This window comes from Micromesistius poutassou (genome assembly GCF_964030765.1).
Source record: "Micromesistius poutassou genome assembly, chromosome: 4".
Lineage (NCBI taxonomy): Eukaryota > Metazoa > Chordata > Actinopteri > Gadiformes > Gadidae > Micromesistius > Micromesistius poutassou.
Window position 1 is genome coordinate 2,962,242 of NC_140274.1, and position 16,741 is coordinate 2,978,982.

A 16,741-nucleotide genomic window follows, 5' to 3' on the forward strand; every position below is an offset into this window, starting at 1 on the left:
ATGCATCTTCTGCTCCCCCGATTGGACCTGAGGCCAGCGGAAACATACGGGTTACCGGGTGAAGCCACTTCAGAATGAACGCACCTGAATCAGGAGCTTGTCCTTGGCCTGCTGCAGAAGGCACGACCTCCGCCTTGGGGTGAACCAGTGTGTCGTGGACATGAGGGGGATGGAGACGTGCATCTTATGTTGTACCACTCATGTTGATCTCATGATGTGCAGGAAGGTGTACCTTCACCGCGTAGGTCTTCTGGGAGAGCCTGTCCCTCACCCCAGCACCGGACCCAGGGAGCCTCTGGCCACCAGGCCCAGGATCTGAACCCTTGACACAGGAGGAGTCATTACTACCGGCCCACCCGCACACTTCATATCTAACCGAATTGTATTGTAGGCTTTAGAAATTGATTTATTCACATGTATTTTGTATTACATATTATTATATATATTACGTATTCATAAAGGCAGGTGTTGTGGACTAGACCTCTAAATGTTCTCGCCCTGCTGGGAAACTCCGGCAGGAAAACCACGATGTTCCCCGGGGGCAGACCCCTCCTGGGGGGCTCCATCGGGGACCTGAGGACCGTCACCCCCCGCGGGCCGGGTGGGGACCCCTGGAGTCCGGACTGTGGGGGTCTTGGAGAGAGACAAACCCTGATGGGGGGAGAGGAAGCCACGGTGGGCGTGATGCTCTCCACCGTCAGGCTAGACCCAGAGTACAACCACCACATACCCAGGGCCTGCAGTTCTCAGCTTCATACTTTTACAGAACGCAAACTTGTTAAAAGGAGGTTAATAACATCGATATTAAACGACAGATGGATAAAAATAATTTTTTTTAAAGTCTAAAAACTGTTTGTCTGCAGGTCACTTTTATGCATGTCGAAATAGTAATGACTCCACAACCAGGGTTGGAGATGATCGAGATGCGCTTTAGGAGAGAACCGTTTTTGGTTTGAGACGACATGCGGTGAGAAACGAATCCCTGACACGATTGTGTTTAACTCACCTTGCCGTCTGTACTAATGTCGTTTCCCATCACATCATTCTGCGTCTGGCTTTAGCTGCTTCCTTCTTTGAAGAGCGTGTGTCCGTATGAATACATTCACCACCTTATCCCCGATGGTTCTCCACTAATGAACGACGCTACACCGCCTCACAGCTCCAGTTCGAGGAGACTCTAAATGGAGGGCTGAGGTCCGCTCCGGGGCAGGCCGTCCTACGAACGGCCAGGCTGTCTGTCTGTCTGTAGTCAGCTGCCCATGGAGAATCCCACCCTGAACACAACACCACCATACTGGGAAAAGACTCTCAGACGGAGATCAACTTGTGAGACCCAGGAACACTTTTATTGACAGAAAAAAAGGGGGTAGGGAGGGGATATTTAAAACAATGTTTACGCAAATATACTGCGCTGTGAACTGTTTGGGTTGAAATGTTGGGACGAAAATACATTTGGTTAACATGTGACTGGATGAATGGGCACAGCAGCACACAAACGCACACATAAAACAAACAACCAGCTTACAAAAATATCAGAAAATACTTTGATAAAAAGTGCTTTAGTTTTAAAATTAGAAAACATCAGCTGATAGCTGCAACACACGTTTCCATGAGGGTCAATTTCATCTACCCAAGTGCTATAAATTATTCAACATGTATATATATATATATATATATATATAATTTTATATATTTACGTTGCACTGTTCATGATGTATATTGCACCGGTTTGAAATACGAGGCGTAAGAGGCAGAAAAGACAGGCTGTCTTGGTAAAAATAAAATCTGTGGTACTTTCATAGCGATAGGCCTTCCTGTCAAAGTGACGATCATACAGGCGTATTCTTATTCCCTCAATATCTCAGTTTCAAAACAAACTAAATCAAACACCGTGAGAGGTGACGTATATAGCAGGGGAACTCCCCAACCTAAACTCTAGCGCTGCCGATCGAAGAGGATCTGAAAGCGCTTCCAACGTTTCTCGTTGGAAAAACTCCTAGCAAAACTCCTAGCATGCTAACTGATCCGACAGACGGCCTTCCCAGCCAGCGGGAACCGGCTTCATCCAGCGCGCTCGCTCGCTCACTCACTCACTCACTCACACACACACTATGTGGGATGACTTTACGCGGCACATTAAAACATATTCAACTCAAATTACATGAAATGGCGAATGTTTGTTTTTGGTCAGAATTCCACTTCGGGAACGTCCCAATCGCCCGGACACAAAGCCCGGGATTGGAACCATCATCACCATCATCATCATCTGCATCTTTTCCGTTTAACCGTTTCTAGTTCAAACAGGCCCACCCAGACGCTTGCGGAACAGCGCTGTAGCCTGGGGCAGCAGAGACGCACACATATTTATCCACCAGCACCCCCAACACCACCATCACTACCTCCAACACCTCCACCACCACCACCATCACTACCTCCAACACCCCCAACACCACCATCACTACCTCCAACACCCCCATCACTACCTCCAACACCACCATCACTACCTCCAACACCTCCACCACCACCATCACTACCTCCACCACCTCCACCATCACTACCTCCACCACCACTACTACTACCACCACCACCACCACCACTATCACTACTACCTCCACCACCACCACCACCACCACCACCCTGCTTCACCACCACCACCCCCAACCCCGACCACCACCCCGACCGCCCCGAGCCAGGTGGTGGTGCTCCAGGTGGTGGTCCTCCGGCTGGAGGCGTCTTCACTTGCGGCGGCTGAAGATGCTCTTCTTGCTGGAGCTCTTGTCTGCGGCGCTGAACCCGATGAGCAGGCGGGCCTTCTCGTCCTCCTCCTGCTGCTGCTGCTTCATGCTGCTGTCCAGCTTGGCCTCCAGCGCCTTGCGCGACTCCGTCCCCTGTGTGGGCTTCAGCCGCAGCTTCTCCTTGATCATCTGCAGGAGCACGGGGGGGGGGGGGGGCGTAAGCCGTCACTCGAGGGGGGGGGGCGTCAGCCGTCACTCAGGGGGAGAATCGGGGGGGGTCGGAGCTTTACAATACTGCCCAACATTCACACAGCGACGGTGGAGTCAGCCATGCAGGGCGAGAGCCAGCTCGTCAGGGGCAGTTAGGGCGAGGCGTCTCGCTCAGGGACACCTTGCTAGGAGGAGCCGGGGATCGAACCGGCAGCCTTCCGGTTTCCAGCCAACCCGCTCTACCTCCTGAGCCACATTTAGGTGAAACAAGTCGTTTTGGTGAAACCGTATTTACGCCTGGTTGTGGGAGCACCCATCAGCTGGGCTGACGGATCCCATAAAGCGGATTCCCACCCTGCCCGCCCTGCGTCCTCGCGTTCAGAGGAGCCCAGCAGAAGACCCCTCGGTGGCGTGTAGCCCCTTCAAACACCTGCACCGTCTCCAGGGCAATTCAGCCCCTGAATTGAGACGCAGCCCAGGTGTTTGAAGGCCTTTGACGGCGAGAAGGTGTCGGATGTGTACCTGGGCGACGAGCGCCTTGCGGCTGTCCCTCTTCACCGCCATGGCGAAGTCCAGCCAGGTCCAGGTGTTGTTGTGGTACTCCAGGCAGGGCAGGACCAGGTTCAGGTCCTTCCAGTCCACGCTGCTCTTCTCTCCCTGGAGACAGAGGAGGCACGTTTGAACCCTGAAGACGTCTGGGGCAGAGGGATTTATGCTGCTATCCATTTGTACGGTACGCCCGCCCGTACGAGTCCTAAGGTGTGAATCTCACAGCTTTCTTGCGTCATTTCACGGAGGAGGAACGGCCCCTTTTGGTCGGTCCCGCTCGCTGTTCTGAAAGTAGAGCGAGTTCAGTGAGGCCGACCGCACGACTCCACAACAAAAAGGGCTGCGCCCGTAAAGAGAATTCTTTTCTTTGTATTTGTACCACGTTGGTGGTTTTAATGTTGATTTTAAATGCTCTTACACATTTTATTACATTGGTACTTAATTACGTAATTTCCTGGCTTGCAGCACTTATAGCGTTCCCGTTTCTCATTGGCTAGTCGTTGTTATTGTTTGCTACATTAGCCTCTTTAGCAAACCAGCTCGAAAAACAAACAACACAACTTTACAATGTATTGCATGCACAGCAAGACTGTGCAATGCATAAATAGGTGACCGGAATAAAATAGCAATGTAATCAAGTGTGTAAGAGCATTTAAAATGTACATTAAAATGACCAACGTGGTACAAACACAAAAAAAATTATCTCTTTACGGGCCCAGACATTTTTGTTGTAGAGTCGTACAGTCGGCCTTACTGAACTCGGTCTACTCTCCGAATCCCGAGTGGGAGCGACCAAAAGGGGGCGTTCCTCCGCGAAATGCCGCAAACCTTCGGAGGTCACAACAATGAAGTGAGTATAAAGAAGTAGAGAATATAAAAGCGAGGCCCAGCAGCAGGATCAGAATGCGTTCTGTTAGCAGAAGAGTGAATGTGATCAGATACCAGGGATCAATGGTCAAGGAGAGACGCAAAGGAGAGGGAGACAGAGATGGAGAAGAAGAGAGAGACAGAAAGGAGAGAGAAAGAGAGAGAGGGAGAGACAGACTGAGAAGAAGTCAGACAGAAAAGAGAGAGACGAAGAGAAGAAGAGAAAGAGAGACAGAGAAACACAGAAAGGAGGGAGAGACCGAGATGGAGAAGAAGAGAGACAGGAGAAAGGAGAAACAGGAAGAGAGACGGAGAGAGAGAGAGAGAGAGAGAGAGAGAGGGCGTGGCAGAGGTGCGCGGGGCCCACCTTGTAGCTGACACAGAGGGGCACCTGGGGGATCTTGACGTAGATGAAGGAGTTGTTCATGGCCGCCCGCTCCTTCATCTTATCGATGTCGTCCACCGGGTGCTGGGGGGGGGGAGGGGGGAGGGGGGGCACAGCCATTAAACTCTCCTCCCGTCTGGGTGTGGCTCACAGCGCCTGACGGGGAGGAGCGGGGTGGGCTTTACCTCCGGTGTTTTCCGGAAGGACCTCCTGACGCCGGTGCGGTTGGGGCCCTGGGCCGCCGCCTTGCTGGGCCCCAGCGGCCCCATGGAGTCCTCCGACAGCTGGCGGGCCTTCACCTGGACCCCTGGGGAGCACAGGACCCTCAGGGTCAGTGGGGGGCGCTGGCTCTGACCGCCTGTAACCCTAGACTCACTGTACCCCTAGACTCACTGTACCCCTAGACTCACTGTACCCCAAGACTCACTGTACCCCCCCTAGACTCACTGTACCCCTAGACTCACTGTACCCCCCCTAGACTCACTGTACCCCCCCTAGACTCACTGTACCCCCCCTAGACTCACTGTACCCCCCCTAGACTCACTGTACCCCTAGACTCACTGTACCCCCCCTAGACTCACTGTACCCCCCCTAGACTCACTGTACCCCTAGACTCACTGTACCCCCCCTAGACTCACTGTACCCCCCCTAGACTCACTGTACCCCTAGACTCACTGTACCCCTAGACTCACTGTACCCCCCCTAGACTCACTGTACCCCTAGACTCACTGTACCCCTAGACTCACTGTACCCCCCCTAGACTCACTGTACCCCCCCTAGACTCACTGTACCCCCCCTAGACTCACTGTACCCCCCCTAGACTCACTGTACCCCCTAGACTCACTGTACACACACACACACACACACACACACACACACACACACACACACACACACACACACACACACACACACACACACACACAAGATTACATAACAGGCATAACAGACACTCCGGGGGGGGGGGGGGGTCAGACCTACCGGTGGTCACCAGTCTGAACTTGTCTTCCTCGTCCGCCACCTCCTCTTCCTCCACGTTGCGTCCAGGGAAGAAGAAGCCCATCATCCTCTTGAAGAACTGGTACATCAGCTGGATGGTGAGTGGCACCACGTTCACCTGAAGGGGGGGGGGCACGATTCATCAACCCCCTCATCATCACCATCCTCATCATCACCATCATCAGTAAACTGTGAGCGTTGGGCTCTGAACCTACAACCTTTTGGGTGGAGAGTCCAACCCCCTGAGCCCGGCCCCTCCCGGCCCCTGGAGCTGTTCCCAGAGGTCTGGGTGTGGTGTGCAGGGCAGCGGTGGCGTCTGGCTCACCTCAAAGTGCTCCTTCACAGAGATCCCGCCCACCGGCGGCCGCACTTTGCTGAAGATGCGCAGAGCGAACTGCCGCCCGGACTGACTCTGGCTCTGGGGCCGCAGCACCACCTGGGGGGGGAGACGAGAGGTTAACTCCAGGGGAAGAGAAGCACGCGAAAACGAAAGCATACAAAAAGAAATCGAGGAAGTCAATCAAAAGTGTACGAGACGGATGAGAAACGATAGAGAACACGATGGACACAGCACTGAATGCGTTGGTTGATTCAAAGCATTCCTTTGGGTACGCATGCAGCCCATGCGATTCGTCAGCGTGCAACGTAAACATGAACGTGTTGCTGGGACCGTCCATCTGGACACACAAGATGGAGTCCAACACAGCCACCACCACCACCACCACCACCACCACCACAACACGACCAGCGAGCGCCGCTCTGCCAGTGCTGTACATACCCTCACTCGCTGCACAGAGAAAACCAAGGACAGCAGCGTTATTTATGTGTGCGACCGACACCTCTGCGCTTTGTGCACCAACAAACAACTGCAGCGTCATCACTTCAAATGCTACTCAAACGTTTTATTGCGGTGGCGCGCGGCCCGGGAGGAAAGGTCAATTGTCGCTGTGCGTTGTCCCCCTGCGGGCCGGAGCGGAGAGCGCTCCGGCGGGGGGCTGACGGCCGGCCGGGCGGCGGGCGGCGGGCGGGCTCACCTTGTAGGAGGCGTTGGGCAGCAGGTTGTTCATGGTGAACCAGCCCAGCTCCAGCAGATGCTCAGCGGTGTCGTCAGACTTGTTGAGCTGGAAGAGGAGAAGCACAACGGGGGGGGGGGGGGGGGGGGGGGGTCAATTATACATCCAACGATTTGCCGTACTAGACCTGCATAGTGAGCACTGAAGTGTGTATAGAATACTGTTTCTGTATCCTCAATAAATGATTAATGATTTTGTTGATTTATTTGATAGATATTATATTAATAGATATAATGTAAAAGATATTGAGTATCGGATCGAACAGTGGGGAATTCTGAAGTATCGAAAATAATCGAATCGTTGGCTTAAGAAATCGATCAAATCGTATCGAATCGTCATGAAGGCTCCGATTTACGCCCCTACTGAGAACCGCTCCGAGAACCGCTCCCAGACCGGCGGATCCCGATTGGCCGAGGCGCGGCCCCGCCCCATCAGTCCTGCGGCTACATTAAGCTGGACGTGGCTCCCGATTGGCCCGTGCGGCGCCGGGCCCGCCCACCTTGCTGTACATGAACCTCTGCAGCTCCAGCTCGGCGATGCCCAGCTGGCCGTCCTCCTCCGTCAGGCACCAGCTGGCCTGGGCGAAGAAGATCTCGGTGCGCCGCACCACGCTCACGTCCTCCGGAGGCTTCCGCAGCTCCAGCTTGTTGGCCCGCTGCAGCTGGAAGTCCTTGAAGCACCTGGGGGCACGCACACACACACACATGAGGCCACGCACACACACACACACACGCACACACACACACACACGCACACATGAGGCCACGCACACACACACACACACACACACACACACACACACGGACAGGCACACACACACACACACGCGCATACACGCACACACATGAGGCCACACACACACACACACACACACACACACACACACGGACAGGCACACACACGCACACACACACACACACACACACACACACACACACGCATACACACGCACACACACACACACACAAGGCCACGCACACACACACACGCGCATACACGCACACACATGAGGCCACGCACGCACGCGCACGCACACACACACGAGGACAGGCACAGGTGCGCATACAACACACACACACACACACACACACACACACACACACGCACGCACGCACGGAGACACGCACACATACTTACATGAGGCCACGCACCTACGGAGGCACGCGCACACACACATACACGCATACATGAGGACACGCACACACACACACACACGAGGACACAGCAGGACTACAGCTGCAGTGACGTAGAGAAGACAAAGGCCCCGGTGCAGAGCGTAGAGACGAGGCCGCACCTGATGAGGATGTTGAGCTCCTCGCTCTTCATCTGCATGTCGGTCTTCTCCTGGTCCAGCTGGTTCTGCAGCCGCAGGTTGACCTCCTGCAGGTCCTCGCCGCTCTGCTCCTCGGGCTGCGCCTGCAGACCGGAGGGTGGAGGGACGGCGTTCAGACGGCGCTTCACCAGCCGGCGGCCGCTCAGAACCACGCCGCGCAAAGTCAATGAAGAGACGAGTTTGCAGAACTCATTCATTCGTACTCAAACACAAACCATTCACGCAAGTTCTGCTCGATGCCTTGTCGTGACAGCCTATCAGCGTTCACTCCCTGAAGTCCAGAGTGAACGGCAACATGGAGGAGAAAGTGATTGTTGCCGTTTGTGGACTCCCGGAGCTCTATATCTATATAATATAATATAATATAATATAATATAATATAATAGACAATATCTCGGCCAAAAGCTGTATGAACCCTAAACGACTGCGTTGGGTACGTTGGGTACTCTGACGTCTCTGGTACTTCCACAACAAGTAACGCTCGCACTGGTGGTTATCTCAGCCAAGGTTGAGAATTATGGGCAGAAAGAAACGTTGTTGTTCACAAGAGATCTCCTCCTCCTCCTCCTCCTCGCTTCAAAACAGTCGTGCGAGTGCTTAAACGTTCACGACGTGCGTGAAAGCGCACCGCAAACATTCGCCTCGCTTTTGGCGTGGACTGGGTGGGGGGTCCAGAGAGCAGAGCCCAGTGTGCCCTCACCCTGATGTTGGAGTAGATCTGCTTCTCCAGGCAGCGGATCAGGGCCACGTGCTGCCGCACCGCCTCCTGCAGGTGGAGGATGCTGCTGCGCTGCTCCTCAGGGTTACTGGAGATCTCCAGCTGGAAGCGCACCCTCTGCTTCTTCTCACTGTGCTCCTGGACACACACACACACGCAGGCAGATAAGTACACGCATATAAACACAAACACCCACAGCGTGAATGCACAGACACAGACACACACACACAGACACACACACACACACACACAGACACACACACACGGCCCTCAGGTCCTTTGTGTGGAGGGACCAGGGGGACCAGGGGGACCAGGGGGACCAGGGGGACCAGGCCAGGCTGTGTCTCTACCTTGCGTTTGGTTTCCACGTGCAGCAGCAGGTTGTTGACGATGTCCAGGATCATGGCGTACTGCACGGGGTTGGTGGAGATCTCCAGCTCGTGGTGGATGAGGGTGAAGGTGTCCACGGCCCCTGGGGGAGGAAGTGTGTTGAGAACAGAGTTGGAACTCCTCCTAAAAGTAATCTGGGCTGGTTCTCTTGGCCAAACTAAGACCAGGGACCCCATCCCCCGGGACCAGGGACCCCATCCCCCAGGACCAGGGACCCCATCCCCCAGGACCAGGGACCCCATCCCCCAGGACCATGGACCCCATCCCCCAGGACCAGGGACCCCATCCCCCGGGACCAGGGACCCCATCCCCCAGGACCAGGGACCCCATCCCCCAGGACCATGGACCCCATCCCCCGGGACCAGGGACCCCATCCCCCGGGACCAGGGACCCCATCCCCCGGGACCAGGGACCCCATCCCCCAGGACCAGGGACCCCAGGACCAGGGACCAGGGACCCCATCCCCCGGGACCAGGGACCCCATCCCCCGGGACCAGGGACCTACCGGCCTGCTTCTTGAGCAGGTCCTCCTTCTCGTGGTCGTCCCGGACCTGCGGGGGCTTGATCTGCGTGGCGAGCTCGGGGTCGATGTCGTGGCTGTAGCCGATGTAGTACATGCGGCAGCTGCAGCGGGAGATGATGCGCTGGACCTGCTGCGTGTCGTTCACCTGCGCCGGCTGGTTCCAGTCTGAAGGTGGAGGGAAGACATCTCGGTTTACTTTACACCTTCTGGTCGCGTCTCAGTCGTCGGTCAGCAATCACGTTGTCTGTCACATCGTCAGCGCTCGTAAACGGTGGGGATACAAAGCGTGGCCCTCGCGTTGCAGACTAGAGCAGTGGTTCTCAAATGGGGGTACGCGTGCCCCTAGGGGTGATTTGGAATACTGCAGGGGGTACCCTAAAAAATAAAAAGCAAACTACAGTTTTTTTCCACCCTGAGCAAGTTTAAATCCTGAAAGATAGAAAATCTAAAATCTAAAAATGGACATGTGGTTGAAATGTAAACAAGGAGAATCTGTGAAAAAGAAAGATCATCCAGAATCACCAAAATGTCGTCAGTTTCAGGAGGAATATATCTTAATGGCATTCCCCTCTACATGCTCTGACCCTCCCCGGCTTTGTGCTTCCTTTGTGGGGAGGAATTAGCCAACAGTTTCATGAAGCACAGTATTTTTTTCTCCCAAAGATGTTTTGTGCCCGTGAAAGGGGGCTGAAGAACCTCTTAAAAGGGACACTAGTAGAGAAGGTTTAAGACCACCGGACTAGAGCAACAGCACATCTCATGTCCAGACCAAAGAGATGGCTGCATCACAGCACCACAAATCAATAGGCTCTATGCACGCAACACTTCCGCATTGGTCTCAGAATGCTTCTACTAATCCGGTTACGGTGTTATACTGATTTCTGCGACCCACCGAAGTGTGACCCAAATAACGATCCAAATGTTACGTTTTAAGCTTGTGCACGTTTCCGCACGTGAACGACTTCATGCCTGTCTACACTTCATACTCATGTGCATGTTTCAGAAAATGTTCAACAGCGCTTGGGTCACACTTCGGTGGGTCGCAGAAATCAGTATAACACCGTAACCGGATTTGTAGAAGCATTCTGAGACCAATGCGGAAGTGTTGCGTGCACAGAGCCCATTGAAAGGCTTCAGCATTTAAATAGCACAGACCGCCGTGGCCTACTAAAGGAAAGTGGACTGTGTGTGTGTGTGAGTGTGAGAGAGCGTGTGTGTGAGAGAGCGTGTGTGAGTGAGTGAGTGAGTGAGTGAGTGAGTGAGTGAGTGAGTGAGTGAGTGAGTGAGTGAGTGAGTGAGTGAGTGAGTGAGTGAGAGAGAGAGAGAGAGAGTGAGTGAGTGTGTGTGTGAGTGTGTGTGTGTGTGAGTGTGTGTGTGTGAGACCTGTGGTGGTGCTGACCATCCCGCCCACAGCCTGTCCACTCTCCATCAGCTCCAACACAGAGTCCAGGTTCCTCTCCCTGTGCTCCTCGATGTTCTTCACCTGAACACAAACAGCGCCCCCCGCAGGTCACACCATCAGTAGAAAGAGGAAGAGCCGTGAGTGATTCTCGGTGCGAACCACTCGAGTGTCTCACAGCCCTTTATAGAGGACGGGCTGCACACAGCCGGAGGCCTTGATCACCTGCTGCTCCTTCACTTCACCCCCACCCAGCTGCAAATGGGTTTTTTTCGTAGGCGGAATCCGGGAAAATCATGTATATTAATGAGGGGATAGCCGGAGATTATCCAATCACGTTGGTTCAAATCCCTGATCCAATCCAAAAAGGCTAAAATCTGTCACGTGACCACGGGGAAGGTAACTTAAATTGTAATGTATATTAAACTAACGTTAGTCAAACGCATTTCTCTGATAGGGTTATGGTTAGGGTTAAGGTTAGGGTTATGGTTAGGGTTAGGGTTGGGGTTAGGAGTCAGCGTGCAAGTTTGACTGACAGGCTGCCTGTCCAATCCTAGCGCTTCTGCCTACGAAAAACACAGTGGCCTCCCGGCTAGATGGACCCAAGACGGCCGCCGGGGGGGACCGGGCCCGCCGCCTACCTCCAGCCAGCGCTGCCGCTCCTCCTGCACCGAGGGGCTGGGCTCCATGGTGGCGAAGTACTGCATGCCGTCCAGCAGGCAGGTCCAGGTGGTCTTCTGCTTCAGCGTGTCGTTGTACCAGGCCGGGTGGTGCTCGCACTGCAGCAGCTGGGCCTTGGCGGCCGACACCAGCACGCAGCCGGCCGTCTCCGTGCCCCGCAGCATCATCTGGAGCCGGGGGGGGGGGGGGTAGAGGAGGGGCACCGTCGATCATCGTCGTGATTGGATTACGGCTTCGCTCCCCCACACGCTAACAAGGGGGTGTCAGTAGCTCAGGAGGGAGAGCGGGTTGGCTGGTAACCGGAAGGGTTGCTAGTTCGATGGGGTGAGGGTCAGGGTGGGGGAGGGGGAGGGGGTTTACCTGGCAGTTGACCAGCTCGATGAACCAGTTGCGGTTGTAGACGTCGTCGGTCTGGGAGGCGGCGATGCCACACAGCGGCTCGCCCAGCCCGGAGTCCTCCTCCGAGAACACCACAAACTTATCGTTCTCCTCGATCAGCTTCTGCAGCATGGAGGTTCCTGAGGGAGGAGAACCGGACGTCAGAACCTGACCCATTGAGCATCAGAGGCCCTTCAGCTAGAACCTGAAACATCAGGGGACCTTCAGCTAGAACCTGACCGATGGAACATCAGAGGACGCTGAGGAGAAGTGATCCGTTCACGTGGTTATTCTCCACTGAACGTGAGGAAGTGGAGACTTATTATCAGTATTTAAGTATTATCACGATAAGTCTTTGTCCGTTTTTCATGATTGTGTTTGAGTCAAACACAGCTAACCTGGATTTCACCTTTGAGGCATTACCTCCAAGATCCCCCGAGATCACAGATCTAATCCTGAAGGATCATTTCACTTCAGCCCCGGTGTCCTGGTTTACTTTGAAATGTGTTACATCACCCAAAATAAAAATGCTGGTTCACGCCACCTTTAAGAGTCGGAAGCAGAGGTGCTGAAGAGCAGAAATTAATGGGAAGGCTCTAAAGAAATGGCGCCTCCTGTATGGGTTCACACAGGCTTAGCATTTGTCTCATATATGGGTGAAACTGTGATTCATTGATGGGTGGGGTTGGTTCATATGTCCTACAGCAAAAGCGCTGCAGTGCTCATACTTTCTGGGGAGAGTATAATGTAAGAACGTGTTCATGGGTGAAAAAGGTAGTTTTTGGTCTACTAGTGAATCCTACCCTTTCCTCGTGAGGCTGGGTCTACGTACACTGCACTCCAAGCTCACTACCTCAACGTTGTGCTCAATCACAGGTTTAACTCAGGTCCAGACTAACCTTGCGTAGCCAAACGTCCGTCCCGGAGGTTCACAGTGATTGGCCTCACAGGAGCTACATGCTAACCCCTTTCTGATGAGACGTAAGAGTCTCCTAAAGTTAGCGCAGGGTTCCTACAGGGAATATCCCCGCCTCTGCGAGAGGCTGGTCCTCTAAGACCAGGGACCCCATCCTCTAAGACCAGGGACCCCATCCTCTAAGACCAGGGACCCCATCCTCTAAGACCAGGGACCCCATCCTCTAAGACCAGGGACCCCATCCTCTAAGACCAGGGACCCCATCCTCTAAGACCAGGGACCCCATCCTCTAAGACCAGGGACCCCATCCTCTGAGACCAGGGACCCCATCCTCTAAGACCAGGGACCCCATCCTCTAAGACCAGGGACCCCATCCCAACCCCGACCCACCTTCGTTCTGGTTCTTCTCGGCGCGGGCGGGGGCTGTGAGGACGGGCGTGGCGGGGGCCGTGCTGGGGGAGTAGTTGGAGGGCGACCGGCGGAGCTTCTTGCTCTGCAGCTGGGGGTCGATGCGCAGCCCCTTCAGGGCCTCCGTGGAGAGGTTCCTCTTCAGCACCGCCGCCTTCTTGTAGCCGTCGTACAGGCCGAAGGCGATGTTGCGGTTGGTGGTGGTCCAGGACGCGCGCAGGTCCACCAGACGCAGCCGGTGGGTGTAGGAGGCGTTGCTCTCCGCCTTGGAGCTGGGGTCCTGGGGGGGGGGGGGGGACGGGGGACGTGATACAAGTTCAAAATGGTTCCCATGCACACACGTTCTGCCCGCGTTACGATTTGGTCGTTTAGCAGATCACATCTTCCATCTCATTTAGGACACTTTTATTCATTTGAAGTAGGGACGTCGTTAATGATCAGGGAGGGGATCCGGCTCATGGATGCCTGCAGGTTGACGGTGAACAACGGGGTTCAAACCTAGCCTGGAAATCCAGACCCACATCTAGAAAGCTGTAGGGTCTGGCAACGAGTAATGAAAATGGCCCAACTCGAGGGGCGGAACCAAGCGTGCATTGGAAAATATCACTGCACGCAATTGGATAACACTACGACCAACGGGGTCGAACACTCCGAGGGGAACCAGTACCGACACAACTCCGTCCCGGGTCATGCTGGTCTTTGACCCATCGGAGTGACAGCAGAGCGCGGCCGACGTGGCGGTGGGGTTAGGGTTAGGCTCACCTCCTCCGTGCGGTTGCTCTGCCGCTGGTAGCTGAGCGAGGACAGGCTGAGCAGGTGAGTCTTCTTCACCTGGGCGTTCATCTGGTGGTCGGCCGTCTCGTCCCAGGTGGAGGCCATCAGGTGCACCGTCACCTCCGACAGCTCGCTGACCATCTGGGTCACGTTCCACTCCGAGATCAGACGCCTCATCACAGTGCCGGCTGAGGAGGGGGGAGGGGAGGAGCATGTTGAATATGTTGCTGCTCCGAGATAAATGGTAAACAGACTGCATTAATACAGCGCTGTTCTAACCAGCGGCCACTCAAAATACTTTACACTATTGCTTAACATTCACCCATTCATGCACACATTCACACAGCGACATGTGGTGTCAACCACACAAGGTGACAGCCAGCTCGTCGGGAGCAGTCAGGGTGAGGCGCCTTGCTCAGGGACACCTCAACACTCACACGCGCCGGGGATCGAACTAGCAACCGTCCAGTTGCTAGTTCGAACCCGCTCGACCTCCAGAGCCACATGCCGATAAGATGGCATGAGAGCCACATCGAGGCACACTGCTGTTTTTTCAGGGAGGGGTGAGGCATCTCACTACAGGATGGCTTCAGGTAGTCAACGGACATTGGGGTTCGAAGGCAGAACCTTTTATCTGGGGGTTATATGTCCAGACTAGAACATCCCGCCTCGGATGAGATCTGATCCAATTTGAACAGAAGCAGATGGCGACAACAGAGCACTCCTGCTATCCGTGATCCACGCCTTCCAATCCGTCTACAAACAACATTGACACCACCTCCCAGGCCTGCTCCAAGTCTCCCTGCTATCCTACAACGTCTCCCTTGATATCTCCTGAGTTAAGTCCCCGGCGAGTCCTACCCTGTGGGATGAGCCTCTGGGCCCCCCGGGTGAAGACGTGGCCCTTCCTGCACTCCACCTGGATGCCCCTCTGCTGGGCGAAGGAGGCCCAGTAGTGGACCTGGAGGGGGGGGGAGGACACAGAGACACGCGGCTCAGAGGAGAGGACACAGCTTTATTCATATGGAGGGGGGGAGGGAGAGAGAGAGAGAGAGAGAGAGAGAGAGAGAGAGAGAGAGAGAGAGAGAGAGAGATGGATTTCCCTTTGTAGAGAAATGGAGAAATGAGAACAATACAAATGGAACACCCACTATAAACGCACACAGAACAGAACAGGAAGGATACACCAACACAGACTCCTACGGGCCCTGCCCATGGGTCCCTGGCAGACGGACACCAGGGGGTGTGAAGGGTACCTGCAGCTGAGGGAAGGCTGCGGTGTAGGACAGCTGCTTGTAGTGCTGGCCCAGCTTCCTGCGGACGGGCCGCAGGCTGTGGAACAGCTTCCCCCGGCAGATGGGCCGCGACACGCTCGTCCAGGTGGCCCAGAAGTTCTGCATCCAGCGCAGGGTGCTGCTGTAGAACAGCATCCGGGGCTGGCACGGCTCTGAACGGGGAGACACACACAGCGCGCCCTCAGACGTGGGACTCTTTACTAGTCACCGGGGAGATCGTCCAAGTCTCGATCGGATGAAAAATGACTGCGTAAAAATAGAGAGTAGGATATAAACCGTGAAACTATAAAGCACAGTCGGCCAATAAAAATGTACGTACAAATAAATGTACATAGGAATATGTGCAGCTCACTATGAACGGTAATGACTGTAGCGGCTGTGGTGGCTAGGGAGGTGGACTAGGGAGGTGGACTAGGGAGGAGGACTAGTGAGGTGGACTAGGGAGGTGGACTAGGGAGGTGGACTAGGGAGGTGGACTAGTGAGGTGGACTAGGGAGGTGGACTAGTGAGGTGGACTAGGGAGGTGGACTAGGGAGGTGGACTAGTGAGGTGGACTAGGGAGGTGGACTAGGGAGGTGGACTAGTGAGGTGGACTAGGGAGGTGGACTAGGAGGTGGACTAGTGAGGTGGACTAGGGAGGTGGACTAGGGAGGTGGACTAGGAGGTGGACTAGGGAGGTGGACTAGGGAGGTGGACTAGGGAGGTGGACTAGGAGGTGGACTAGGGAGGTGGACTAGGAGGTGGACTAGGAGGTGGACTAGTGAGGTGGACTCCTCCCAGCTGGAGGGTCTGGGTCTGAACCCCTACCTGCTCATAAGGACTCTGAGCTCACTGTGAGTCCCTTTGGATGCAAGCCTCTATGCTACTAAAAGACCTGATGTTGGTAGTCATAGTGATGGTGATGATGTTGGTAGTCATAGTGATGGTGATGATGTTAGTAGTCATAGTGATGGTGATGATGTTAGTAGTCATAGTCATGGTGATGATGTTGGTAGTCATAGTGATGGTGATGATGTTAGTAGTCATAGTGATGGTGATGATGTTGGTAGTCATAGTGATGATGTTGCTAGTCATAGTGATGGTGATGATGTTGGTAGTCATAGTGATG

The 16,741-nt window shown here is 54.5% G+C and overlaps 1 protein-coding gene across 2 annotated transcripts in view; it reads right to left on the reverse strand.

Moving 5' to 3' along the window:
* Positions 1 to 2,652: 2,652 nt before the first annotated feature.
* The window catches only part of LOC311342629 (bridge-like lipid transfer protein family member 2), a 30,519-nt gene continuing 16,430 nt past the window's right edge, over positions 2,653 to 16,741 (reverse strand). For both annotated transcript variants that reach the window (XM_084467490.1, XM_084467489.1), the window contains exons 22-40: positions 15,595 to 15,785; positions 15,200 to 15,299; positions 14,327 to 14,526; positions 13,547 to 13,844; positions 12,223 to 12,380; positions 11,823 to 12,029; positions 11,166 to 11,265; positions 9,765 to 9,947; positions 9,220 to 9,341; positions 8,852 to 9,007; positions 8,113 to 8,234; positions 7,318 to 7,498; positions 6,780 to 6,866; positions 6,071 to 6,181; positions 5,728 to 5,863; positions 4,932 to 5,053; positions 4,729 to 4,830; positions 3,468 to 3,602; positions 2,653 to 2,924 (exon numbers count right to left, since the gene is read on the reverse strand). In XM_084467490.1, coding sequence (XP_084323616.1) covers positions 2,736 to 2,924; positions 3,468 to 3,602; positions 4,729 to 4,830; positions 4,932 to 5,053; positions 5,728 to 5,863; positions 6,071 to 6,181; positions 6,780 to 6,866; positions 7,318 to 7,498; positions 8,113 to 8,234; positions 8,852 to 9,007; positions 9,220 to 9,341; positions 9,765 to 9,947; positions 11,166 to 11,265; positions 11,823 to 12,029; positions 12,223 to 12,380; positions 13,547 to 13,844; positions 14,327 to 14,526; positions 15,200 to 15,299; positions 15,595 to 15,785 — 2,900 coding nt within the window. In that variant the 3' untranslated portion in view covers positions 2,653 to 2,735. The remainder of the gene's footprint in view (positions 2,925 to 3,467; positions 3,603 to 4,728; positions 4,831 to 4,931; positions 5,054 to 5,727; positions 5,864 to 6,070; positions 6,182 to 6,779; positions 6,867 to 7,317; positions 7,499 to 8,112; positions 8,235 to 8,851; positions 9,008 to 9,219; positions 9,342 to 9,764; positions 9,948 to 11,165; positions 11,266 to 11,822; positions 12,030 to 12,222; positions 12,381 to 13,546; positions 13,845 to 14,326; positions 14,527 to 15,199; positions 15,300 to 15,594; positions 15,786 to 16,741) is intronic.